Raw genomic sequence first — 25,986 nt, 5'->3', positions numbered from 1 at the left:
GCTCCAGCAAGCTCCTCTCTAGCAGTGCCCATGCTCCTAAGCATCCCTGTGTCAGATGTCAGTGTTTATTCCTCTGGCTTTAGACAGCAGCAGGTTCAGCTGATTACTGCTAAGTGCTCCCATGGAGGTGGGTACCCAGAACTGCTCACCAGTGGGTGCCTGGGAGCAGCTGCTCATCAGTAACAGGCTGGATGTAGATGTCCTCCTGAACTGTTTGCTAGCAGCTCTTCCTGAGTTTTGGAGGGTCTTACATGAAGGAAGGTGGGAGCTGTTGCTGTACAGCTCTTCTTGGCCTACTTGTATTCCAGACCAAGAACTTCTTGTTCACATTGAGATACCTCTTCTGTGAGGCTTGAACCTCAGAGCAAGAATTGTTATTAGTTGCAATACCTGGAAGCGTTCAGTCTTGTTAAAAACTTCATTCTTACAGGCAGGAAAACTTTCTTGGTACTTGAGAAGAAATACAGTAATCTAGTCCCTTTCCTCCTGTGTATAATTGCACCCTGTAACAGAGCAAAAACTTTAACTGGTCTGGGCTGATGATTAAAAGGACATTATTTAACCAGATTACTGATTAGGCACAGAGCATTAGTAAATGCTAGTATGTATAGCAGTGTATATTCTCCAACTACATTTTTTTTAATTGAAAAAACAATTTACAAAAATTATCTTTTTGGGAAACATTATTCACAATCTGGAAATCTTGAGCTTCTGTTAGTGTAAAGCAGAACTGGCACTCTGAATCAGAATGTTACCTTTTAAATAACATTATAAATACTTCTGGATCTGACTTCTGGCTTCTTGCCACATTTTACTGTCACTTTTGCCTCTCCTTTCATTCACTGTTTGGTGTCCTGAATTCCCTTGGTACACGATTAGTATTCAAAAATGGTCCTAGGAAATGGGAAGCTAAAATTTTGATTATCTTATCTGTCTCCTTATTTTCGTTCAGTTGAATGCTTTCAAAGTCTTTTAGGAGGGATTGTTTCTTTTTACTGTCTTAGTTTGGAACTAAGAGAAAAAGGTGATCATTAGTTACTAACTTGTATGTTGTTTAAAAAAGAACACCGAGTGCTATTATTTTGCTGTGGTTTTTTTTTTTGCTACCATTTTATTTGTTTTTATTTTCTTCTTGGTAATTATTGTTGCAGAAATTTCCCTGATTGCTTGTAACTCATTTTTGTTACTGATAATTTTTTTGAAAATTATCAATTTTCAAAAGAAAAAAGAGAGAATCTTTATGAACAAGGGGCTTATGCTTAGCATTCATCCATGAAAGAGGATTCCTGCCTAAAAAGAGAAGTCAGGAGCTGGAATGGGCAAGGTTGTTCTTGGTGAACATCTTCAAGATGGCTAATTCATACTGAATTAGATCAGTGTGTTAGGCTGATATGAATAACTGAATTCATGTTAATAATAATGGGTAAATGTATGTTCATGTTTTAAAAGGAAATTTAAAATTTTATGTGTAGAGTTCAAAAAAAAAATCAGTCTCTGAAGTACCAAATGAAAATCCTCATATGAGGATATATTTGCCACACAAATGGGTGCCAGGTGAGTCTGGAATCTTCTGTTGCACAGCAGTCCCTGGAGTGCTCTTGCTTTGTGTGTCAAATGCCTTCTGTATGCACTGGTGGAAATAAGGAACAAGTAACACCAAATAACCAAATGCCATCACTTAATCTCTTCTGCAAGTTTATTAAGCCCATTTGAGTGATGAGTCAAAAACATAATTAATAGTAATTTTTAATGGATTATATTTCTAAAAATGTAAGCACAAAGCTTAAATGAAATACTGGAACGAAAAAATCTAGAGTGTGTACCTCTTTTTGCCAAGTCAGCTTCTCCCAGATTCTCTCCTGAGTTTAATAGGAAGTCATTCACCTGGAAAAATCAGTAGGCCTGTTCTGGGATGAGTCTTCTAAATTTGGAATTGTCTATCTGGCAATTTGAAGAGCTTTATGGATATGCAAATGGGATATGGAGTTCTCAAGATTTTTGTGCAGTTGGTCTCTCACTCACTCTTGCAGAATATACTGAAAAGATTTACAGTGACTGTAGCTTAAAGATGGGATAAACACTTGCCTTAGCAGTTCAAGTATTGACACACTGAATGTGTGAATTCATATGTAAATACTAATTATGTGCAACATAAACAATTAAAGTGTTACTGCTTAAGCCCCTTTATACTCTGAAAAATTGTATTTGGAATTCCAATTCTAAAAAAATCTTTATGATGCTTATGCTTCTTACCTTAGTGCTGGAACTGGTTCAAAATATAGTTGCAAAGCAAATAGTAATTGTTTTTGGTGAACTTCAACATAGGAAACACACCATTAGAAACGTAGCATTCACAAAGCCCCTCTCTCTTACATAAGCTTTTGAATGACAGCTTCATTCTATGAATGAGAACTGATTTCCATTCAGTTTTTTAATATTAAAATTTTTGTTGCAGCATAAAGTGACTGCTCTTCAGTAAACGTTGTTGTCTTTTAAGAGTCTGTTATGTTTACTGTAGTCCCATATATTTATACTTGAAAATAGCTTAATTAACTCTAATTCTTATTGTTTCAGCCTGGACTTGTGGGATTTTTTGAGTTCAATGCTTCACCTCAACCGCCTGGTTATTTAACATTCTTCACATCAGCATTACATTCATTAAAGAAAGGTAAAAGCTCCATTTGCACAATTTAAGGTGTCTGTGAATGAGTTATGTCTAAGTGCTTCAGTAGTTTTTTACAATATTTTGTAACTTAGGAATTAATCCCTTCTGAGTGTTTCTAGGTGTTGATCTGACTGTGGGACTGTCTCATTACAGTTGAGGATTGCTCTCATAAAAAGCTTATGATGTGATCAGCCTGGGTACACAGGATAGAGTTCCCTCAAAGCCCCACGTGTAGCTGCAGCTCATCCAGGACCATAATCAGACTGGCACTTGTTCAGAGTGAATCCAGGAGTCTTTGTCCTGTGCAGTGTCAGAGGCACTGGGATGGACTGGGCTGTGTCAGCCCTTGGAGACTGAATTCAGTGATGGGTGGAGTTACAGAGCTGCTGCAAGGCAGCCTGAAAAGGCCTTTCTCCCCTCTTGTTTTGCGCTGATAATCTAAAATACAAACCCTCTTGATTGTGTTTAAACATGCAAATTTTGTGATGATTAATACCTCATTTTTGGGTCATGAATTTGGGATAGACCCTTCTTAAAGTTAAAAATTAACATGTTTTTTGAATTTTCCTTCCTGTCAGCAAATAAAGGTGATTCATACTTATTTTTTCTTATTCATACTTATTCATTCTTATTTTTTACTGTGCCACTGATGTGATAAAGAGCTTGTTCTATATTTTGTTCTGTGATTTTCACATTTGTATGTGGTATTAGTTCTTTGCAACATAAAGATAAGCAGTCTGTCTTTTTGTACATATTTGTAAGTGCAGAATACATATTTATAAATGATACATATTTACTGTAAATGTGCATCACCTAATGTTCATGCCTTTCCCTTGCGTGTATCATCTTGGCTTTTGAGATGCCATAAACCACAGCAAGGTGCATCTGTGATACCAGATTCTTTATTTCCTAAGCAAATGGAGAATTTGGACAATTGAGGTTACACAGACAGGTCTCTATACCTGGAGTGCAGAAGAGGAACACGTTTGTGCTTCTTGCCGTCTTTCTTCTGCTGTAATCACCGGTGTTGGCAGTAGCTCTTCACAGATTTCTGTGCCTTTACACAGCACTGTTGTGTGTTCTGGTTTGAGGGTGGTGTTCCAGGGGAGTTCAGTGTGTGTAATTGTTTTCAGCGTTTGCAAACATGCTGTTTCAGATTACCTTGGGACAATCCGCTTTGGAGTGGTCACGAATAAACGTGTGGCAGAGGAGATCTCCCTGGTGCACTCTGGCAGTGTGTATTTGCACAGACATGCCAACACATCTCTTGTGAGTATTGCTGTGTACTGTAGGGACTCTGATGTGGTACAGGGATGCTCAGGGATCAGAATTAGAAAACAACTTGAATATATTGACAAGGATTTTGTGGAGGGATAGTAGGAACGGTGAGAACTTCCATTGTGGCTTAAAGGTATAACATGGCACTGATTATAGACAAATCACACTAATTCAATTAAATGAATTTATAATAACTCTTAATGCATATGCCCTGCTTTTTGAAATGTAAAGGCTGAAAATACTAACTTTCAGATTTACTATTTGGCATAGAGACACTACCTACCCACACTGGCACCTTGAATGTAAACTCTGTGAAAACAGGTGTTGTGATTTTATTCAGTTGATACTATGGAAAACAGGTGTTTGGGTGAAATAGCATAAAATACATTAAAATTACCTTTTTGTGCTGATTACTTAAGATAAACTTGCCTGAATATATTAAAATTGATCCTAGAACCTGTGAGCACCTTTATTGTATATTTCTTTTCTTTGCATTCAGGAATGAGAAACACCAGTTCTAAATGCAGACTTGATGTTAGAGTCTTAAAGGACTAATTTAAAATGAGTTCATATGGTGACTGAACAGTGGGAAGAATGTTCTAACGTTACATAAATTAAAATATATTATGATACCAGCTTAAAGCTCTTTCACTTACAAAGAAAATTTGTACTGTTGAGCAAAGTCAAGATTATAAAGATGTAGTAAAAGAAAGAGTAGCTTCCTTGGTAGAGTCCTTTTTGCTTGTGGATGTTACTATAATCTAATGAGCTTTTGGAAAGCTTTCCCAAAGGGAAAGCTTGTATGAAATGCTGAAGTTTGCTGACACTTAATGCATTTAGAAAGGAAGTTCTAGTCACTACAGTAACAACACATACCATACTGAAGAACTGCATTTGTTACTAAATCGAGTGAGGAGAAAACTGTTTTTTCCCCCTCCAAGATCTATCCAAAAGACATCATGAACTTCACTGCTGAGAACATTTGCAAGTGGGCTCTGGAAAATCGGGAGATGCTCATACGCTGGCTGAGACCACATGGTGGGAAAAGCCTTCTTCTAAACAATGAGCTGAAGAAAGGACCAGCACTTCTCATATTTATACCTTATAATCCCCTAGCAGAAATTCATCCTCTTTTAGATGAAGTAAGTGAAATTTTTTTTTTTTTGCTTCAAAAAAACTGAACAGAAAAACTGTTCAGAACAAGCATCTAACTCTTTCTTGACCTCCTACTTTTTGTGGTGCATGCAGTGTAAGAAATGCAGGTCTTTCCCACCTAGAACTGAATACTTGTGTGTTTTGTCCACCCCATTCTATTTCTCCTCTCCTGTCCTTCTGGAGGTGCTTGTGCAACGCAGAATGGATCGTTTGTAAAACCAGACAGTGTTACTTGAAATACAGCCAAATCAAACTACTCAGAGCCAATCTGATTTTTATATCCTGTGTGTTCCTTAGTCACCTTCCAATTTTCTCTTCCTCTGAACTGCCTAGGACAGGAGTTTGTGGAGCTGTGCAGATACGAGAGAGGGAAACTAACTTGGATGAAAACTAGTTTTTTGTCCCTGGGCTATTTTTCAGCTGGAACCCATCATCCCATTTAGTATAACACAAAGCTGCACATCCCAGTGTGATCATGTAGCTCTAAGCAGTGTGGAACAGACAAGCATTTGTGAAAGACCAAAAGCAGGGCTGAGTTTTTGTGACAGTGCTGACTTACTTACATGGCATCTGTGTCCAGGAATGTGTAGTTTCCACAAGGAGGCCTAATTAATATTGCAGTGTCTGAGACAATAAGGAAAAAAATTAACTTACTATATAGTATTTAGCCAAGCTAAATAGACACAACAAAAGGTACACTAGACTGCTATGAAATAGGGTTGGGGAAGTCTATGCCTGGAGAAGAACTGCCATTCCTCTTGCGTAACCTGTCTTCTGTTTGGCAGGCTTTGTTCAGTGGTGCTTGTCACAGATGAAACATTCTAGTAACAGGTACCGCTTATTTCTGTCAAATCAGTGCAGCATAAGGTGGATGTTCCATTTCAAATTTTATTCTGCTAAATAGCAGTGTTTATCAAAATGTGAAATGAGATACAAAATAGTCCCGTTGTCCTTGCAGAGCTTCACTTTGACAGGGAGACATTATGCAACTTGTTTACCCTGGGAAGAGCTGTTTATTGCAGCAGCCTGTGGGTTTCATCAAGCAGTGAAACCACTTGACTGTAAGGCAGTTGCAGAGAACAAGGCTCTCAAGTTGAATGTTGAAAAATCTCACAGCAATTTTTTTTCTGATCACAGCTCACTGAAATGAGTTTTCTTACTGCACATCTGGTTTTCTGTTCATAATCTCTTCTCAAGTTTCTCTAGGTAGTCCAGATCTACAGGCTAGGTTATAGAGTGAGGGGCCAAGTTTTTTTCAAGTATTCAGTTAAGCCTTTTCAGGATGAAAATTTCTAACAGTTAACTCTAGAAGACTGTAGCAAAGCATTGCTGTAGATCACGTTAATACTGAGGGTCCTGTGGTACAACAGCCCTTCTGGATGTGACATTTCAACATCCCTTTGATAATTTTAACAGTCTGTCAAAGTGTTCTTCTGTAAGCAGTGTGTGTATGCTCTGTATTTTGTTTAGTGTGCTAATAAGAATCATGGGCAACTTCCTTTCTCATTTTTCTTTCTTGCATGTTCTGTTACTTGTCTCCTAGAAAGGGAATTCCTTATATGGTCCATACATATCCCTTTTTCTCTGCTTATTTACCCTTGGTTATGAAAAGCAAACTGGTGATGTAGCATAGAAATGTTTGCATGGAGGGACAGGTTGGTTTTTTTCTTGTTTTCTTTCTTCTCCCAGTAAGTTACAATGTGCAGAGTACACTTGGAGTATTGCAACTATATGCCCGTGGTTGGGAGAATACAAACATTGCTTCAACTCTCTCAGTGATTGTTACAAAATCCGTGTACCACCTATGCCAGAAGAAATCTCTATTCCCTTTTCTTATGGGAATACTTTCATGTATTTTCTCCTCCCATTGGAAAATGAAGGAAATTCAGGAACCTCTACTCAGTAATGCTTCGTGTAGTGGGGTTTAGCCATAAAGTGTAGTATTATTGCTCTGTAGTAAATATGTTGCATGGAGGACCTTGCAATCAGTGTGGTGGACTAAATAATATTTTTAATTGACTTAGTTGTTCTAGATATTCAATTTTTATATGCTGAAATATCTGAAAATTTAACTTTGTTGTCAAGTAAGAGCCCTCTGTAATTTTTTGAAAGAACAAAGATTAGTCAGCTTAGTATTTCTGAAATTCCATCTCTAATTGCATATAATGTGGTTAAACCTGCAAAAGATAACTACATTTGGGTGAACTATGTACACTTAATCTTGATTTTTTTCTCTCTCTTTTATTCCCACCCATAGATTACCAAAGTGGCCTTGGAATACCACAAGTGTAATAAAACTGAGGCAGATCTTCAGCACGTAGGAGACTCTGATTCACCAGCTTTTGATTCCTCTGTAACAGATGCACACCTGAAGTTCTCCGAAACATTTCCCATAGCCAAGTACCCGTGCTGTAACACAGTGGTGCTTCCACAGTGGCACTCCATCTCCAGAACTCACAACGTCTGTGAGCTCTGTGTTAACCAGACTCTTGGTGTCAAACCAAATAAAGTCCATGTGCCACACTGTAACTTTTTAGAGATAGAAGCAGCTTTGGACTCTTTCTACCTCCAGGAACATACCTTTTTTCAAGTAATATCGAATACCATAGAATGCAGCAATTTCTTAAGTTTCTATAGTCCCTTTAGCTATTACACTGCATGTTGCAGGACAGTAAACAGGCATTTTTTAAGTTTCATTAGTTCTGAGAAGACCATCTTTCAGACCCCCAAAGTAGCGTTTTCTTCCCATGGGAAGAAAGATAACACTCAATTTTCTATTCCTCACATTGAGGATAGGAATTGTTTTATTCCTGACCTTAATATTAGTAGCACGAACATTACTGGTCTGAGCTGCAGGACCAACAAAACCTTGAATCTCTATCTACTGGATTCAAATCTTTTTTGGATATATGCAGAGAGACTAGGAGCATCAAGATCTACTCATCTTAAGGAATTTGCTGCCATTGTTGACCTGAAAGAGGAAGTGCACTATGTCCTGGACCAGAATCAGTCACTTGTTGGACCTACCCTGGGTACAGTATTCATTATACAAATCCTTGCATTCAGAAAATTGTGTTTCCAAGCAGGAATGGAAAACTTAATGCCATTTTGAAAAGTGAGACTACTTTGTGAAGTTAACATTGTGAATTGTAATTTATTCTATTCTATTTAGTAGTTAACAAAGCATTTATGAATGATTCTGTTGGCTAGAACAGAATGATAGTCTAGGTGACATAAGAGACATAGACATAATTGATGGTTCCTTATACCATAAGTAATTTGCTTTATAAGAATTGAACCTTAAAATGTGTGATTCTTGACTGCAGGCATTGGTGGAATTGGTAAAATTTAAATTAACTTGTGTGTGGAAAAAAAAAATTCTATTCATCTAAAATACCTGATTACAGACAATGTTTGTATATTAATGGTGGTGTTGGTGTTTGCTCAGCTGTTCTGTGTTCTGATATATCACAGAATTGTGAAAGATACTGACCACTTAGCAGAGACCCCCATCTTCTTGTCCTCTGAAACCAACTGAAATTGCTTTAAATTTATCTTGAAAAGCATGCCTGTTTTCAAGGTAACAAGATAGACCTCTGAAGTGGTTGTGGCCAAATCTCCCAATTATTATTTCCTGTCTGAATTGGAGGAGGAAAAAAAAAAAACTCAGAAAAACAAACAAAACAAAACAACAACAAAAAAGCCCCTAAACCTGACAAAACAACTCAAGGATTGCAGTTCTGATTTGTTTGCAAGATTGTGAATAAGGAAAAATATTCCTAACTGCATTTGCCTGTCATGCTGATGTGCAAAACTGAGTGTACCTTCAGAAGATACTGGGTATCCTAATGTTGGCTATGTAAGTAAACATGGAAGAAAATTCAGCTATTAAAATAAATTGCACAAGAACATATATCACTATCATTCTTATAGCACCAGTTGAATTTCCTTTTTGCCATAAATCTAAGTACAAAAAGATGCACAACATAGAATAAATAGCCACGTTCTTATTAAGGATCACATGCAGCCCTGTATCCTGTCTCTGTCCCAACCCAGGAAAAGACTCTGGAAAAACAAACAAAAACCTCAGTGACCATAAAAGGATACTTAGGAAATATTAAGATCAGAATGAGGACATATAAATTTCCTTCCCCTTTGTGCTCCCAGCACTTTCTGTCTCAAACATTTTTGAGGTCACAGGATTTCCTGAGCATGATGAGGGTTTCTCTGCAGAGTAAGATTTGCTACATTTCTGTTCCATCATTTTAACATCCAGAAAACTTCTGCTTCTACATATTTTATCAAGGAGTCTCTGATTTATGATTGGATTTTGTGCTTTTTATTTTAATTTTTTTTTAATTCCTTAAGATTTTAACTTAATATTTCATAATATCAAAACAGGTTGGTGCTTAATACCCTTGTCAGATCTCACTTACTTTATTTTAATTAACCCCTTCCTTTCAGTTACTATTTTATTATGCATAGATATTCCAAATCTGGAGATCTGAAAAGAAAAAAAAGCCTCTTTTGGCCTGGTGTGAGAATTAAATCAAATGCTGAATAGTAAATAAGGAACTAAATGTACAGCTGTTCACATTTCAGAGATAAACTCGATGATCTGGTATTTTCTGTGTCTGTACAAAAGTGACAGTTTTACTTGGGCCTAGTTTTTATGCTGGAAGTACAAGCACAAAGTTGTTTCTATTTGATCAAACAATTTTTTTTAATGTTTTTAATATTTTGCCTTTTTTCTTGATTATTAAATATGCTTATTTTTTAATGCACAGAATAATACTTCTCTATCCAAGTTGAAAAGAAGGATATTGCTGATACCTTGCAGCAATTTTGAGAATGTAGTTCAGGCTCACAGTAGTGTTAGCTGAAGGCAGTTGAGGGCTTTGGAGCTTATTTTAAATTTTTACCAGTGGCCAGCTACTTGCTAAATATCTTAAAATTAAGGAGAAATAGAACAAAGAGGAAGGTGGTCACTGGTAGACAGAAGGGGATTGGTAATATTGGTATGGGAATAGCAGATATTTAAAGGTCAAAGAAAAGAATTGCAGAGAAAGCAATTAAAAATGGAAGAAAAAATGCAAATAAATGTGGAACTAAGTGGAACCTTTCAATATATGTAGAAGTTAAAAAATGGAGAGGTTACTATTTATGATTTAGCAGGTGTGTGATTAGGAGAATAGAATATATATGTAAAATTATATTATATAAACAGTGAAGCTTTATCCTGTTTTCACATCAGTTGTGGTTACTCAACAGTTGATACCAAACTGTCAGAAATTAATGACATGAAACCAGATTTCACTTTGTATTTTCTCTGTAAGTTCTTCTGAATTCTAAAACAAAAAGTGCCAAAATCACCTCTGCAAAACCGTAATAACTTTGGTATGTATCAATTTCATTTCAGAGAACTTCATTAAAAATTTCAGCGTTCTCTACAGTCCCTTGAAAAGGCATCTGGTTGATGACCCTTCAGTCCATTTTCATGAAGAGCATGTGGTCACCGAAGTGACCACGAGCACCTTTCACCAGACCGTGTTCCTGAGTGCCAAGGTAACCCCTCGTCACTCAGCAGCTTCTCGCACCTCATGGCACGCGTTTTAAGGAGGGGATGTTTAATATTGATATACTTTTCTTACTTACAACATAAAATACAGTGTTTTGTAAGAATTCAAAAGCTTTCTAATTGCATGCCATGAAAACAGAGTCATCCTGAGTACAGTTAAATTGCCTTGATTTTGTAAAATATGTGATAGTAAGGAAAATCCATTGTCATTCAAGTCTGCAGTGAATGTCTGCATCTCCAGTTGGTTTCCAGCAGCCCCAAGCCCTGCTGTGCCAGTTAGGGGCAGAAAGCAGAAGTCTGGACATCGTTTTTTCCCCCTTTATGAAGTGTACAGTCAGTGTTAGATATATAGGAATTCAAGATTGCAAAAGAATCTTGGGAAGTGTAGTAAAGTTTGGTGCATTTTCACTTAAAGGGAATGATCCTAAACTAAATACCTTTTCATTTTGACTTTATGGAAAGAGAATTCCCCAATAATTTTTGTGTGTTAACTCAGTAGTCACAGAGCATCAGTGAATAACTTACAATAAAGTTCATTAATATTAGGAAAAAATTTGCTTTCACATTTCAAGAGTTCCCATGCTAGATGGTGTGAAAACTAGTCCTTCTTTCTGCAGATTGCCTCCAATAGATAATCCAACTCTTTTCCATTTTGTTTTCCAGAATGTCTTGCTGCTGTATTACGCACAGTGGTGTGGATTCTGTGCTTCTCTTAATCACATCTTTATTCAACTTGCTCGGCTTTTGCCTCCTGACAGTTTCACTGTGGCAAGGTAAAAAGATTCTAATTTCATCTTTCCAGAATAATGTAAGATCGTTGAGGTCATCAGCCTAGAAAAGAAATACTTTTTTTTCTCTCTACAACTGTGCAATATGGATGTGAATGTCATCTGCTTCATTTCTCTTTGAATGCATTGTTTTGTTTTCCTTTGTATATATTTGGTGGTTTTCAATCTCACTGCAGTAGTTATCTACTTTCATTAAAATTAATTTTTAAACTGTGCAATTAACCTTGAAACTTCCAACTTTCAGGAAGTGAATCCATAACTTTGTGATGATTTGTAGCAAATATGTAGTAATATGCTATTTGTGTGTGTATATATATATTTGATAGCAACACCATTTGCATCACAAATCTAAAATGGCAACCTACATCCTATGATAAAGAAAATTAACTCTACCCCAGCCAAACTAGTTTACAGAAATATATTTATATCTATATATGCATGTGTGTAATGTATATTTTAAATATATATGTTAAATACATTTTATATGTTAAAAAACCATTGTTTTCTTTGGCATTTCCAGGGTTATTAATATTTTAGTGCAACTGAAACATTCTTGTTCATGTATGTGATAATAATGCATAAATACTTAAAACATCTGCTCTGATTGCATCTTTATTTGATTCTGACTGAACTTACTCCAGGAGACAGCATGAGATGTAGATAAAAAATAAATCAATTAAAAATCTGGATTTTTATCCCCTGTTTGTAATTGTGGCTTTATTGCCACAGATGTGATGCTGTTCCCAAGGCTACATCCATTCTGTTGCCTGACTTTGAAGTTGTCTCCTTTGCTCCATTATTTCACAGCAGTATTACTGATGTGATTGTCTGTTTTGTTCTATAATAATTCGTAATTAATAAGAAATTTATTTGTGAAAAGAAGCCCTAAAATGCAGAAGAAAACAGTAACAAACAGTTGAACCAAGTGTTCCTTTCTACTCAGAGCTTTAGGGGAAAAAGCGCCTTTAAGTATGTGCTTGTCCTTGGAAGCAGCAAAATAATTTACACCCAAAACTGCTCAAGGGGACAATATTAAGAGATGTACTTGAGGAACAAACTAAGGACTGCAAATAACTTGTCTCATGTTTGGTATGTCTGTCTCAGAAGGAAGATGTGTACACAATGTGTGCACTGTGTGTACACAGTGAGCAACTGGGGTTTAATTGCTGGCTAAGAGCAATTGCAGTATTGAACGTACTATTCTAGAGAAAAACCCACACAGATATTTGTTAAACTGAGAGTCGTCAGCTTGAATATTGCTAATTAATTCTGCTGACTCATATGCACAGTGTATTTCTGGCAGAACACATTTAGACTTACTTTCACAGATACTTAGATTTCCTTCTTCCCAATTCCCAAAAAGGGCAATTTACAAGAAAATGCAGGTTGTTCATGTGCCTGTTCTCTTCATCAGTGTGTCTTTTCCTCACAGAATTGATGTGACTCGAAATGACCTGCCCTGGGAATTTATGACAGACCGTCTCCCAACCATTTTATTTTTTCCTCATCAGAGGTAATGTAATTCTTCCCCCTGTGGTTTTTTGACTTCTGTTTTACTGAGCTGCAGTAATTATCTGGTTACATGTCTTAGTAGAGAAAAAACCCAAAGAGTAATTCATTTCTGTATATGCATTCTTACCACATGCATATTCTAATGAAAAAAAAACCACCAGGAAAACAACAAAACAACCCAACCATCACAGATTTGCACTATTCTCTGTCAAGGGCTCTTACCATGAGCAAATGGGAATTCAGTCTACTGGTACTGGGCAGCTGCATACCACAAAATCTCTGAGTCTGTGCCTTAAGTTTTGCCATTGATGTTTTAATCCAGTACAGAAGGAGTTTTGTTTATATCAGTTCTGAGCCACCCCAACTGCTTGGCTCCCTATTTCTTTCCGTAGGTACTCATTTTGTCTCGGGCTCTGTAATGCTCTAGACAGTCTCTGGAGGGACAGACTGAGTACTTTTATTAAGATTATTTTTGTAATGTTCCAACTAGTTTTATAAAGGTACTTTACCTCTAGTCATTGCTTTCACTCCTGCTTTTCCTCTCCAGTGTTTTTTATATTTTGCTGCATGTAGGTAATCAAGAAAATTAGGATCTGATAGTATTTGTAGTACCTGTAGGACTACTAGAGTAGTCATATATTCATTTTGGTTATACAGGTGCCTCATATTAGGGCTTTTTATGCAGCTTCTTATCCATTTGCCTTATGAGACAGTTTTTGCAAATTAACTCTGTTCTCAATTTCTTTCCACCACATGCTGTTAATATTTTGTGCTGCTATTTGTTTTAAATAGCCTTTTAGCTTCTTTGATACATGCTGTGGTTTTGATCAGTAAAAATGGATGATGATGTAATAAAACATTACCACAATATAGTGAGTCAGTTTTGATTTAGCGTAGACTGTTTTTTGCCAAATTATGTCATGATTCATTAATCTGGGATGGGAGCTGAGAGTCAGCTGAGCAACTGCTGATGGTAATTACAAGAGTAACTTGGTCCATCACCAGGAATCTGCAGGGGAGGAAAACTCATGGTGCTCACTCTGCCAGAAATAGCTTAATCTTGATGAGCAGGAGCCTCATCTGACTGAAGTTCTTGAATTATTGATAAAATATGGTATCTGTCTTCTACCCGCTGTACAGTAAGTAGTTTTCAGTAAATGAAATGAAACGTTTTTATATCCCACATCTTCATGAAACGTTTTTATATCCCACATGTTATGAAGGCATTTTTGAGGGAAGTGTAATTGGTAACAAAGGAACTCCCCTGTTCCAGATGCACACTGTAACCAATTCAGGACATGATGTCACACACAAGGGGACATAAGAGTTGTCCGTGGTGTGTGTTGTACAAGAGCAGCAGAAGACTTCAGGCTTTATATTTGAATCTGGCTTTCTTGCTTTGCAATCATTTCTGTTTGGGTTTATTCTCTGTCCTTTTTCTCACTTACATAATTAACCCATATCTGAATGTACGCTACTTACCATTGCTCTAGTCATGAATTTGACAGCCAGATGGAAGCAAACTGAGCTTTTCTTCCTTGTTTTGATGGCTGCCTCAGGCAAGAGGGAATATGCTGCTGACTGGCAAAGCTGGAGCAGACACAAAGTGATAAACTATTAGCTGGCTTCCCAGTTTTACAGAGTGAGGTGCAAATGGCTGTGCTGCAGGAGGAAGTGAAATTGTGTTATACTGGAACATGCTGAGTGAAAGGCTGAACGTGGAACTGGTTCAGAAAGAGAAGAGCAAGAGTGAGTTCCAGTCTAGTCCTTAGAGGACAGTTAGCCTCATATGTGTGCACCAGGTTCACAAAGGGCAATAATTGTAACATTTGTCACAGCTGGAGCTGGTGTTTCTTAGTGGTAGATAGTCTTGAGGAAGAAGTTTGGTTCTTGCTGTTCTTGGCCTCTCTTGTTGCAACAGTTTATGCTGTTGTAGAAAGCAAGGAGGCTTACTTGTTCCACACGCTGGGCTTAGTATTCACAGCTTCAAGGGGATAAAAACACCAACAGAAACCAACAGAAAAACCTTGTTTGGTTTGCTTCCTTCATCACCTCTGACATAAAGACAAAGCAGTAAGAGGAACAAGTAAAGAGGTTTATTTTTTCACAGCAAAAGGGCCTTACTTCTGACTAAAGTGATTTACTGTTTAAAAGCAAACTGCTCCCTTGCCATGGCTTTCAGCTGCTGGAACTCACTAAGTTACTGCTTCCAGGAAAAGAAATTCAAAATAGTGATTTCCCATTGTGTAGCTTTATATATTGGGACTTAAATTCTAAATAATATATGTAGACTTAAGAACATTTAAACATCATCCTTCAGCTTACAAATACTAATGGCACTGTACTCTGATCATACAGTGATGTTTCCCTATGTACTTGAAGCTCATAACCCATGATCATGAATATTTCTTCTTTAAGAATGAAATGTCTTCTGAGATTTAATGGAATTTTTTCTTCAAATACCAGTCCCATGCAGAGATGCTTAGAGTGGAACACAGGGAAAAGTAAACATCAAAAGAAAATCTGTGTGATCTATCTCTATTACATGAGTTTAGGTTTCTCTTAGCTGCTGTACTGACCATACTTGATAAAAAATAAGGTATCAAGTTGGAGTTAAACAGCAGATGCTTAGGTGAAATTATGCTTAACCTTCTGGAGTGCTTTACTATTAACTTGTTATGTCCTTCTAGGAAGAAGCAAAGTGTGAAGTTCCCCGAAGACTTTTCAGTTAACCTTCCTAATCTGCTGAAATTTATTTTACATCACTCAAGTCTTTCTCCATCAGAGCCCTGTACCAAAGAATGCCTACATAAAGAGTCAGTTCTACAGCAAGGACACATCTCACACTTAGAGAGAGAAATTCAGAAGTTAAGATCAGAAATCAGTGCCCTTCATCAGGCTCATGACCAGCTTGAAGCACAGCTTTCTGAGGCCAGGAGAGAGGAACAGAGACTACAGCAGCAAAAGCACACACTGGAAAAGCAGCACAAGATTCTGCAGCTCCACAGTGAGCAATTACAGGCCACGTATGACCAGAAGAATCAAGAATTGTTAGAAATGGCTGAAAAGCTTCAAGAATTAGCTGATGCATCAGAAAACCTTCTTAAAGAAAATGCTTTATTGAGAATTCTGGTGGCATCAAGAGGAGGAAAGCTACAGAGCAAAGATGAAATTGAAGAACCCCTTCAATCTGAGCAAACACTTTCTGAAGATAATGATATATCACTTTCAACAGCTACTGCTGCTTTAGAGGAAGAAAGGATTGGTAATATTGATACCATAGAGACAGAGCATAGTAGTGGAAATAGGACAGAATAATTGCTTACACAAACTCAAGTGATGCAGTATTGGGTAGGTATTTATGCAAATTTTATTGACATTTATTGTAAATAAAGACTTCCCCCCACATGATCTAGAAAAAGAAAAATCAAACGCAATATTTTTGTATACTTGAACAACTTATTAGATACCCCCATCTTAAGAGGAGAATGGAAAACACTTCTGCACTTTACTATTGCACTAACTTGCAAACACCTATCCATTTAAATGAAAGATACTGGTTTGTAGGGGCAGCAGTGTGCAGCACCTGTGACCAAGGACCAGTTAGTTTTCACTGGCTTTCTCTTACAGCTGCTAGAAGGGAAATCAGACCTTTGATTTATACTCTTCCATAATTTCTGAAATTTGCCCTTTACACTGCATTCTCTTTACTGAATTAAAATAGATACTTCATCTGTGTAATCAGTAAACTTGAATGGACAAAGTCATCTTGCTACAACTGTTCTGTTCTTCACCTTCAGCACTTTGTATCACTTTTGTATACTGGTATTCTGATTGTCTGGAAACGACAAGAGCCATGTGTGAACTGTTCTCTACTGAAAACTAGAGGAAGTCTTACTGAATTAATCCTTTTTTCTTTGCTTTTAAGAGGTCTCAAATACAGCTATTTAAGTGCACTGGTCTGACTATCCACACAGGTCTCTTGAGAGCAGTATTTTAAAAAGCATGTCTCAGGATGAGAACATTATCAGCTGTACCCCGTATGTTATACTCAAGAGGCAACAACAGGAGCATTTTACTACTGACAGCATTTTTTTACTACAAATTACAGCTTTCAATTTTAAAAAGGCAAATGTAGCACTAACAAAGCAATTCAACATCTTAGTGTAGAAGAAGGGGACTTTTGAACTTTTTGGCTAGGCCATTCTTGTCTTGCATATAGTTAAAATTCTCAAGCAAGCTTGCTAGGCCTTAAGTTATTCCATATGTACAAGAAGCAAGTCTAATGCTTCCTCTGGAGCTGAATTAAGGCTAGGCAATTAAGTGTTTAAAAACATCAGTATGCAAAGGAGGCCATCTATAAAGTAATAGAAAACAGGCCAGTGACCTCTAAGCATGTGTGCCTACACGAAGAATTTCAGAACACGTAAGCTGCCATTGGCTGCTCAGTGTTGTTCCTTCTCCTCTCCCCAAACTTTTACAGTCCAGAACTCCCCATTTAACACCTATTTACAGTTCCTATAGCTGAACTCCAGCACAGAGCAGGAAATGTGTTATCTGCAAGGACTTGGCCATTGCTAGCTAAAAACTTCTACAAACTGACCAGCAATAACCCTTGGCCCTGTCAACAGTAGAAAAGACTGAAACTTCTCCTGTTGTAGTACAGTTCCATCAAAAGTTATATACAAGATACATTAACTGAATGCTAGAGTTGTCTGGCTGTATGTATTACCAAATGCCTTTTTGTAACAGGCTGTTCACATACACCCTAAGCACACAAACCAGGGTCTAGGAAGAATTTATACTAACTGCACTTTAGCCAGTTTTGCTAAGTAACCACTTATGCAGTTTCAGCACACAGACCTGTGGAAGACAGAAGCCTGCTCTACTGCCATTTCAAACACCTGGAAACCATCTGGACTTTCCCTGAGGGTTCAGTATCCATCATAAGTTCCCAGGCTGGAACCCATCAGAATGGCAGTTTCCTTGCAGTAGCTGCCTAGAGAACTCAGTTCTAGCAGCCAAAAGCTTAACCAACATAGCTGCAGCTAAAGCAACTTTTCCTTTTTTGCTCCTCTGTTTCCTCCTTCAGCATATTACTGAAGGCTTATCCCTTCTTTTTAAATGAAGTACTAATGCATCAGTCCAATAAACTGTTCAAAGGAGGAGTTCAGGCTGCACACTCAATCTAGCAGCAGAAGCAAGCTTTAACTGCAGATCTGGTTTTGAAGGTCTGGAGTCCCATCCATGGTAGTGGTTCAGGAGTCCCTGTGTATTACATACAGTTGCATCATAATCCCATATGCTACAGAACACAAAGCAGGAAGTTTCTGGCAGCCTATTTACAGTTTACAGTTGTAAAGTAGTTCACATTACAATAGTAGCTCCATCAAAATAGGCTCAGCTAAACATTCAAGTAACAAAAAACAGTAGCAGTCTCATCACAGCAGTGTATCCCTGTGCCCATTGCCGGCAATGGGCATTACACTAGGCAAGTCAGCTCCTCCCATAGAGGAATTAGGATACACAGCTGATGCAAAGTGCAACTTGTCAGTGCATGCAGTTGCAAACAAAGCTTATTTTAATTCTCATCAGGGTGTTTCTGATGAGTAGTGTGCACATGACCAGGTTCTTCACAGTATTGAGATGCTTCTGCTGGTTACATGTCATGAGCATAGCCCATCTGCAGGTGATGCTCTGAGTTAGCTGTGTACTTCTGGGCCATTTGGAGTTAGCTTAGCTTTCCTCTCCACACAGGGTCCTTTAGCAGAGTACTGCACCAGCAGAAAGGGCTCTTTGGTTTCTCCCTCACCCACAATGCTTTCCTCATCCTCAGACTGGCTGAGTTTCTGCAGCCTCAGGTAGCACCAGCAGCCCAGAATCAGGGCTCCCAGAGCCGCGATAGCAATCAGGATAACGATGACAGTCACCACTCCGGTGGTGGGGCTGTGATCTGTGATAGACATGGCCAATAGTTCAGGCTGTCCTCTTCTTCAGGAAATTTTTCTGTCCTCACTATCAGTCTTGATGCATCTTCAAACTCCTGCAGGGTTAAAAATAAATAATGAATTTGTGCAATTTTACTGCACTCAGCAAGATTATATTTATGACTGGTATTGTCCACAAGGGCACGTGATCCTCTTGCACACCAGTGCTTTGTGCTGCTCAGTCACAGAATCACAGAACCACGTTTTGGCTCCTGACATGCTTGAGCTAGCACATGGTCAGCCTACTAAGAGGTAACAGTTTTCACTGGGAGGTACAAGACAAGACTGAAAGCTCTATGGAATTTTAGTTTAGTACAGGGAGATTTAAGACTGTTCATACAAATGCTGTATCACAAGTGAAATCTCAAATCTGTGACAAGGTAGCAATTCAGCTACCTTTAGTTTTCCTCAAGAAATCATACAGAAGCAGTACATTTGAGTGTCTGGCCTTTTTTAAAATCTAATTTACAAAATCCTTCTTATATACTAAGAATTCCAGGACTGGTAAGCTAATTGTGAAGGTAATTGCAGTGCTAATGTATTACTGTAAGTCTGTCCATAACACTGGTGTGCTTATAAGGGCTGGGTACATGATAATTAATTGTTTGTTCATTGAGCACATAAAACATCTGTTGCTATTTTCATAAAAAGCAAGTAGAACTGTATTTAAGACTAACAAAGCACAATGGAAGCTTCTGCTCCTCTTAGTGACTTCAAAACCATAAGAGAAACATAGTCCACTACGACTGCAGCTGGAATTGGAAGACAGGCAGCAGCAGGAAACTGGAAGAGCTCCAAGACTTCCTTAGTTTGCTGTAGTGTGAGCAGGAAAAAAAATATACAGGCAATGTCTTTTGCTACTTCTTCCAAATTCACAATCCTGTTTCAAAAGTCATGTGAGCCTGGTCTTTAGTTTCAAAGTTACTGTTTACAAAGGTGATAGCTTCACTTTCTTTCCTTCAACTAGGACATAAAAGGTAACGAATGAATGACTTGCTTCTTTCCTACTACTCTAGCTCTTCAACAAAATACAAACTCATGCAAGACTATAGTAGAGACCAGAGCCAGTCCTAGCCAGGAACATCTCTTACCTCTGTACTGTAAAAATCAGGTTCGGGCTCAGTGCTGCCATTTCAGGTACAAAAGGTGCAGTCCCTTGAGGCTCTAAGGCCAGCTCTAAGGGCACATGTGCCTTTCTCTAGACCTGTACACACTGCCTGGCAGTGGGGTAACAGGAGTATCTTGTGGCTGCCAGTCTGTTGAGGGTCACATACACTTATCCAGGAAAGGCTTCTCACCCTCAGTGCTGCAGTCTCAGCTGCAAGTACAGCATCTTCATACAAAAACCCCTCAGAAGAAGTCAGTCTTAACCCACCCTGACCCAGGACCACTGGGTTACAGTGAGTGTCACCCAAATGCACCAAAAGTCTCACCTGCATTTCAACATGAGTCAAGGCAATTACAGTGCAGGATCCTTAACAAGACAGCTCAAGCCAGAGACCAAGTTTGTTCCTTGATGTGATAACATGTGTTTCACCATTTCAGCAAGGACACCACTACAGAGTTTAGCATGTGTCATTAGAATCCAGTATCACATAACTTGCAGACACTCTGGTTACATTCCCAGCCCTGTAAACTACAGCAATTGATAGCTTGTAGTGTATCTGATACAATCAGCCAAGTTCTGCAGACCCAGTTTTGCCTAAGTAGTAAAACCAAACCTGACCACACCACACACCCTCAGCAGGGCTGTGTGCCCACTGCAGCCAGAGAACTGTGTGATTTGTCATAATCACCTTGGTTCTGCAATGCTTATTCAACACAGGGTGATCAGCTGAGGGTGATTAGGAGTGACTTTCATGTAGTTCATTTTCCTCAGGGCATGTCTGAAGAGCAGCACTGTTTGATCCAGCCAAAACAGTACAGCATCAGCACAAAAGATAGTTTACCTTGCTTCACATGCAGACACTGTTCAGCCACACAGAGGCTTCTTCTGCAGCTTGCCCTATTGTGACAGCCTACTGTTCCTCTACAGCAGTTTGGGTCAGCATATAGCCTTAAATTAAGCATTTACTGTCACCTAGAAAATAGTTTTTCATAGTGGAAACTATTGCAGATGCTACCCCTCTGCCAGTCTTTGAGCAGACAGCATCAACTGTATGAAGTATAAAACTGTTCACATCACCAGCCTCTCTATCACCAGGATTTTCTGGCAATCTTGTTCCAGGATGCAAGAGATTGATTTATGATGACTTGACAATTTTGAGTCCAACACAGCAACTTACAGATTCCTCTTAAAGATCTTTCTTGGCCAAATCCATAGGTTACCTTTAAAATTCCAAATGTTTTCTATTTGATTTAGAATTCAAAGAACTTCACCTCTCAATGACAAAGTGCAGACATCTTTCCTTCAGGCATATCCTCTTCCCACTCGGGGACTTGTTAGCTAGCACCCTGTATAAAGACAGGTATTAAGCATCTGTACAGACAGCACAAACAACTAGTTAGCAGTGTGTGACAGTAGCTTTAGCCAGTTTGGAACCTGTAGTGTTGTTGCTAGCTCACACTGCTATTTTTCTGGCTTTAGGTCACTGTACAGCTAGAACTAAAGCTCTCCTGCAGTCTTGGTTCTACCCTTAGCACAGTACATTTGGGATTGTGTTGTTTTCTGGACACACAACTCCAACCTTGCTATTCTTTCCACCAGCAACTAATTGGAATCCAGATTAAGCTGTCTCTGTACTCCCCTTCTTGATAGGGGAAATACTGCATTTTGTAGATTGCCTTAAACTAATTTAAAGGCCACAAATTGTTCAGACTTACTTTCCCCTTAAAGCCTACCTGAGCTAAAAGCCCCTCTGAGCATACCAGGAGCAGAACTGCCTTCCTTCATCACTTTTACTGGAACATATTAGAGGCTGTAAATTCCCGATCTTCAAAGGGATTGCCAGCACCATCCATATATTTGGTGGCACTTGTAGAGCTATGTCCCCACCACACTTGCTATCAAATCAAGCATCTAAGCATATTTAGTCATTAGCAAGATTAGTCAGATGACTGGTGTGAACTGCAAATAGCCTATTTTAGTTCTTACAGCAATCAAGCAGTGAAAACATCAGCTAGAAACCATTTTTCCGTAATTAACTTGCTTTTCTTTTTTGCCTAATACCAGCTTCTACTCAGAAATTCATTTGTGAAGTTTTATTATCCAATTCAGAAGCTGTAACTAAAGGACAAACAGAAAGGCAGTGTGAACTGCAGAAGGCTGCTAGGGGACAAATGCAGTGCAAGACTGAAATTAGTTCCTAAACCAAGTTTTTCATTATTACACACATTATGCTGCTAAGTTCACTATTTTTAATGCCCGTAGGCATGCTTCACTGCTACCATTCAAGCCAAAGCTGTAGGGAGAGGCTTCAAAAGCAAGTTTACTATAGTTCACCCAGATACACAGAAGTCCTCATCAAGCAGTTGTGTTCAAGGTTCAAGTATTAAGTCTTTCAGCTTTTTTTTTTTTTGGGGGGGGGGAGGAGGTGGCAGGGAGGGGAGGAGGTGGGAACTACTGTATTATAGTATTCCACCTAAAGTAAGTTAAATGGGGCACAGTAAAGAAATGAGAATAAAATTATCAGAGTGACCTTCAGCTTAATTTTTTTTTTTAAATCAGAACTGTTTCCTTAGAAAGCCTCCAACAACAGCTTCTAAATCAGCATTTTTCACAATCAGAAGCATGTTTTCTCCTGTTTCTCTAGTAAAATCCTTTTTGAAGAATGCTGCATACTCATCACAGTAACACCCTTCTTGCCAGGGGAAGACAAGGGGAGAACCCACTGGGAAGATCAGTGCTGTACATTTACCACTGGCACACAAGTGTGTATAGCACCCTCACTACCCATAGAAAGCAAAGCCTTTACCATACAGGAGTGCTCAGGCTTCACCACTTGCACATAAAAAATGGCATCATTGTTATTCTTCAGTAACTCATGTTAATACCACCTCCTTGTGATAATGCCAAGTTACCTTGCACAAGCTGGGGCTTGGCCAGAGGCTATTTTAGAAGCAGGGAGCTGTTTAGTAGAAGGTTTCAATGCAAATTATCTTTTCCCACCCTTACTATAGTTTTGATGAGGAATAGAAGAACAGGACTTTTCTGTGGCTCATTAGGTGTGGACAGTATTCCAAAAACTTAGCATTTAGGCAATTGTTAGACACTCTAGAACAAAAGCTGATACCTAACAGCATTGGCTGGAACAGCAGTTAGTTCCCACATGAGGTACAGTGGTACCTTAGACTTAATCAAGATTCACTTTTAAAGCTTTGCACCAAACTAAACCACACAGAAGTTGGCAGTTTGCAGAAGACAGCAAGATGGTGAGATGAGAGAGCAGTAGTCTAAGATGTTTTCCAGACATGACAACAGTTGAAAGAGCAGACAGACTTTCTCAGCAGCACAGCAAGTGGAGGAGGTTTATGTTGTAACTGCCTGTCAGGCAAGTCAGCCAGTTAATGAAGAACTGGAAACAGGCGTACAGTGTTAAGACCGTGTTGACTTCAGAGGCAATTGCATGACTGGCAAAACATCTGTCAGACTCCAGATTTTTGTCTGTCAGTGTCACATCCACATGGTGCTCTCATGAAAAGTCTGTCCTGACATGGTAAGAGTCACTTCTGACATTCCATTACCAGAAGTACTATGTTGCATATATCCCCTGGCATAGCTTAATTCTTGATATATTAGAAAATTACTGAGATGCCAACATTAAGTTTGCTGATAAAGACAAGGTTTTTTATTTAGATTCAAGGCAGCTCTCCAAATGTGTCATTTTGGTTTTCTTTTAATGGCTTTGTGTAACAACAGCTACACAGCACCTGGTGTTTCTGACAGTCAAACTCACAGCTCAAATCTTTAGACATCAAGTATGCCAGGAGTCAGTCACATACCTGCAGCAAGCAGCTCTGGCTAGGAGTCCTCTACGCACAGTTTCTGAGTCACCTTATTACAAAGGCGAAGGTCACACTGGTTTTGGATCTTGACTGGCAAGTCTTCCTTCTCACTCTTCCCCTGTGGAAAGGGATCACATTGGTCTCTAGCTGCTCTGCATCCTGAGTGCCTTTCACTTTTGGCTTTCCAGTGACATAATCACGTTTAACTGCTAGCCAGTAGTTAAACTGTGCCAGTCTGGCACAAGCTGTCAGGGAAAGATCCCTTACTGTTTCACCTACCTGCTAATCAAGGTAACAGTCTCACAAGTGGTTTCAAGTTCTTTAGGTTTATTCAAAAGCAGTATCTACTGACAAGTGTAATGTCACCTACACTTGTGTCAGAAAAAGGAAGAGCATGAGATGCCATGGTACACTGCAGATACTCAGAGGAAGGAACAAGACTCCGTTTGAATAACTGGCGTTACCGAAAACTCCCGGATTGTCATCGTAAAGGTCGCTTTGGACATAACCTGCAGCACGTACCGAACTCCTCGCACTGGGCGGGCAGGAACGAGCCTCTCCAGCCGAGAGGAGCCCAGCGCCCATCCCGAGCAGGCGCCGACGATCTGTGAGGTATCGCCTTGTGACTGCAGCACGGTAAGGCGGCTGCAAACCGCCGGGAGACGGGGCCGAGCTCCGGGCGAGGCGGAACGGGCCGGGGGAGCCCCGAGTCACCCACGGGGCCCACGGGAGGCCTGCGGGGCGCTCAGCACCGCTCGGAACCCGCAGGGCCGGGCGCGGACACAAAGAGCGAGAAGGGGCGCCCCCGGCCCAGGGCGGGGGAACTCGGGGGGAACTCAGGTGGCCCCGACCCCAGCGCGGGTCCCTGCCCGCCTCACCGACCCCCCGCCCCGGCTCACAGCACGGCGAGCCCGCCCACCCCTGCCCCGCAAGGAACCGAGCCGCGCCTTCCCCCGCCCCCGGATCGCTCGTCCGCGGTCACCATCCCGCAGCAGCCAAGCGCACCCACCAGCCTCCCCGCGGCCGCGGCAGCTCCTTCCCCGCCCGCGCCTCCGCCTTATAGCGGGGGCCGGGCGGCGCCGCGCGGCGCCAATCGGAGCCCGGGCAGCAACAGCTAACGGGCGGGGCGCCCGCGGCCCTTCCCTCCCTTTCCGTGACACCCACGGTGCGTCCCGCCCCGCGCCGCGAGGGGTGAGAATGGAACGACAGAAGAGAATCGCGGAGTCGGAGAATCATAGAGGCATGGAATCGTGGAATCATCGAGGTTGGAAGAGGTCTTTAATACCGTCCAGTCGAACCGTCATTCCAGCATCATCAGAATCACCCCTAAACCTCTAAACTACATCAGCCAGCGCCACATCCAGACGCCTCTTCCTCCTAAACACCACCATAGCGATAGTGCCGTCGCCACCGCCCCGGGCAACCTATTCCATTGCCTGACTACCCGAACAGCCGCCGTCTCAGCTTAAAGCCATTTCCTCTGGTCCCATCACTGTGGGCACGGCAGAAGAGACCGGCCCCCAGCCCACTACAACCTCCTTTCAGGCCGTTGTAGAGAGTGATGAGGTCCACCCGGAGCCTCGTCGGAACTAAACAAACCCAACTCCCTCAGCCACTTTCCATAGGGCCCCCCATGGTTTCCAGACGTTGCTTGGCGGGTCTCGGCGCCGGCGGCCCGCGGAAGGCTGAAGGGCTCAGCGCTGAGCCCCGCGAGGCGAGGGCGTGAGGGCACAGCCGCCACCGCCGGGGACCGAGGGCTTCGGACGTCGCCGACCCAGCCCCAGAGCTCCTGTCGCCAGCGCCGCCGGGCTAAAAGCCCTCAGACACCTCAGTGACCCCGCAAGAGGCGCCTTCTCGTTTCACCGGGCAGCAAGAGAACAGGGGCGCTGTTAGCGGAGGTCACGCCTGAGCCGCCGCGCTGTTGGTGGCACTGACGGCCCCGCCGGGCCCGGCCAGCCCCCTGCTTCCGTGGCCCCGAACAGACAGCGCCGGCCGCCCTGAGGGAGTCCGCCTCAAACCTGCAGAAAGGTCGCCTTCCCAGTATACCAGTTTTATTTGGTAATTCATGCCATGGTGCTG

General features: G+C 40.4%; 2 protein-coding genes across 5 annotated transcripts in view; one reads left to right on the top strand and one right to left on the bottom strand.

Moving 5' to 3' along the window:
• Positions 1-16,743, top strand: part of TXNDC11 (thioredoxin domain containing 11) — a 28,657-nt gene extending 11,914 nt beyond the window's left edge. For all 3 annotated transcript variants that reach the window (XM_038150892.1, XM_038150893.1, XM_038150894.1), the window contains 8 exons: positions 2,575-2,668; positions 3,822-3,934; positions 4,885-5,085; positions 7,356-8,130; positions 10,518-10,663; positions 11,340-11,449; positions 12,897-12,977; positions 15,667-16,743. In XM_038150892.1, the coding sequence (XP_038006820.1) occupies positions 2,575-2,668; positions 3,822-3,934; positions 4,885-5,085; positions 7,356-8,130; positions 10,518-10,663; positions 11,340-11,449; positions 12,897-12,977; positions 15,667-16,294 (2,148 nt within the window). In that variant the 3' untranslated portion in view covers positions 16,295-16,743. The remainder of the gene's footprint in view (positions 1-2,574; positions 2,669-3,821; positions 3,935-4,884; positions 5,086-7,355; positions 8,131-10,517; positions 10,664-11,339; positions 11,450-12,896; positions 12,978-15,666) is intronic.
• Positions 16,324-25,014, bottom strand: SNN (stannin). Of its 2 annotated transcripts, none has more exons than XR_005258607.1 (3): positions 24,917-25,014; positions 23,905-24,025; positions 16,324-19,019 (listed from the first exon to the last, which is right to left on the bottom strand). XR_005258607.1 is itself a non-coding variant. In XM_038150895.1 (3 exons), the coding sequence occupies exon 3, from the start codon at positions 18,940-18,942 to the stop codon at positions 18,679-18,681; it is 264 nt and encodes an 87-aa protein (XP_038006823.1). In that variant the 5' UTR covers positions 18,943-19,019; positions 23,905-24,025; positions 24,430-24,815; the 3' UTR covers positions 16,324-18,678. The 2 variants fall into 2 exon arrangements, 1 of the variants encoding a protein (XP_038006823.1); XM_038150895.1 differs by lacking the exon at positions 24,917-25,014 and adding an exon at positions 24,430-24,815.
• Positions 25,015-25,986: the final 972 nt, after the last annotated feature.

Source organism: Motacilla alba, chromosome 14, assembly GCF_015832195.1.
Source record: "Motacilla alba alba isolate MOTALB_02 chromosome 14, Motacilla_alba_V1.0_pri, whole genome shotgun sequence".
Lineage (NCBI taxonomy): Eukaryota > Metazoa > Chordata > Aves > Passeriformes > Motacillidae > Motacilla > Motacilla alba.
The sequence above is the reverse complement of the archived record's forward strand: the minus strand, read 5'-3'. Positions and strand labels throughout refer to the sequence as shown.

Bases quoted from the DNA above. Each gene is read 5' to 3' on its own strand.
- SNN (XM_038150895.1), bottom strand. From the start codon at position 18,942: ATGTCTATCACAGATCACAGCCCCACCACCGGAGTGGTGACTGTCATC.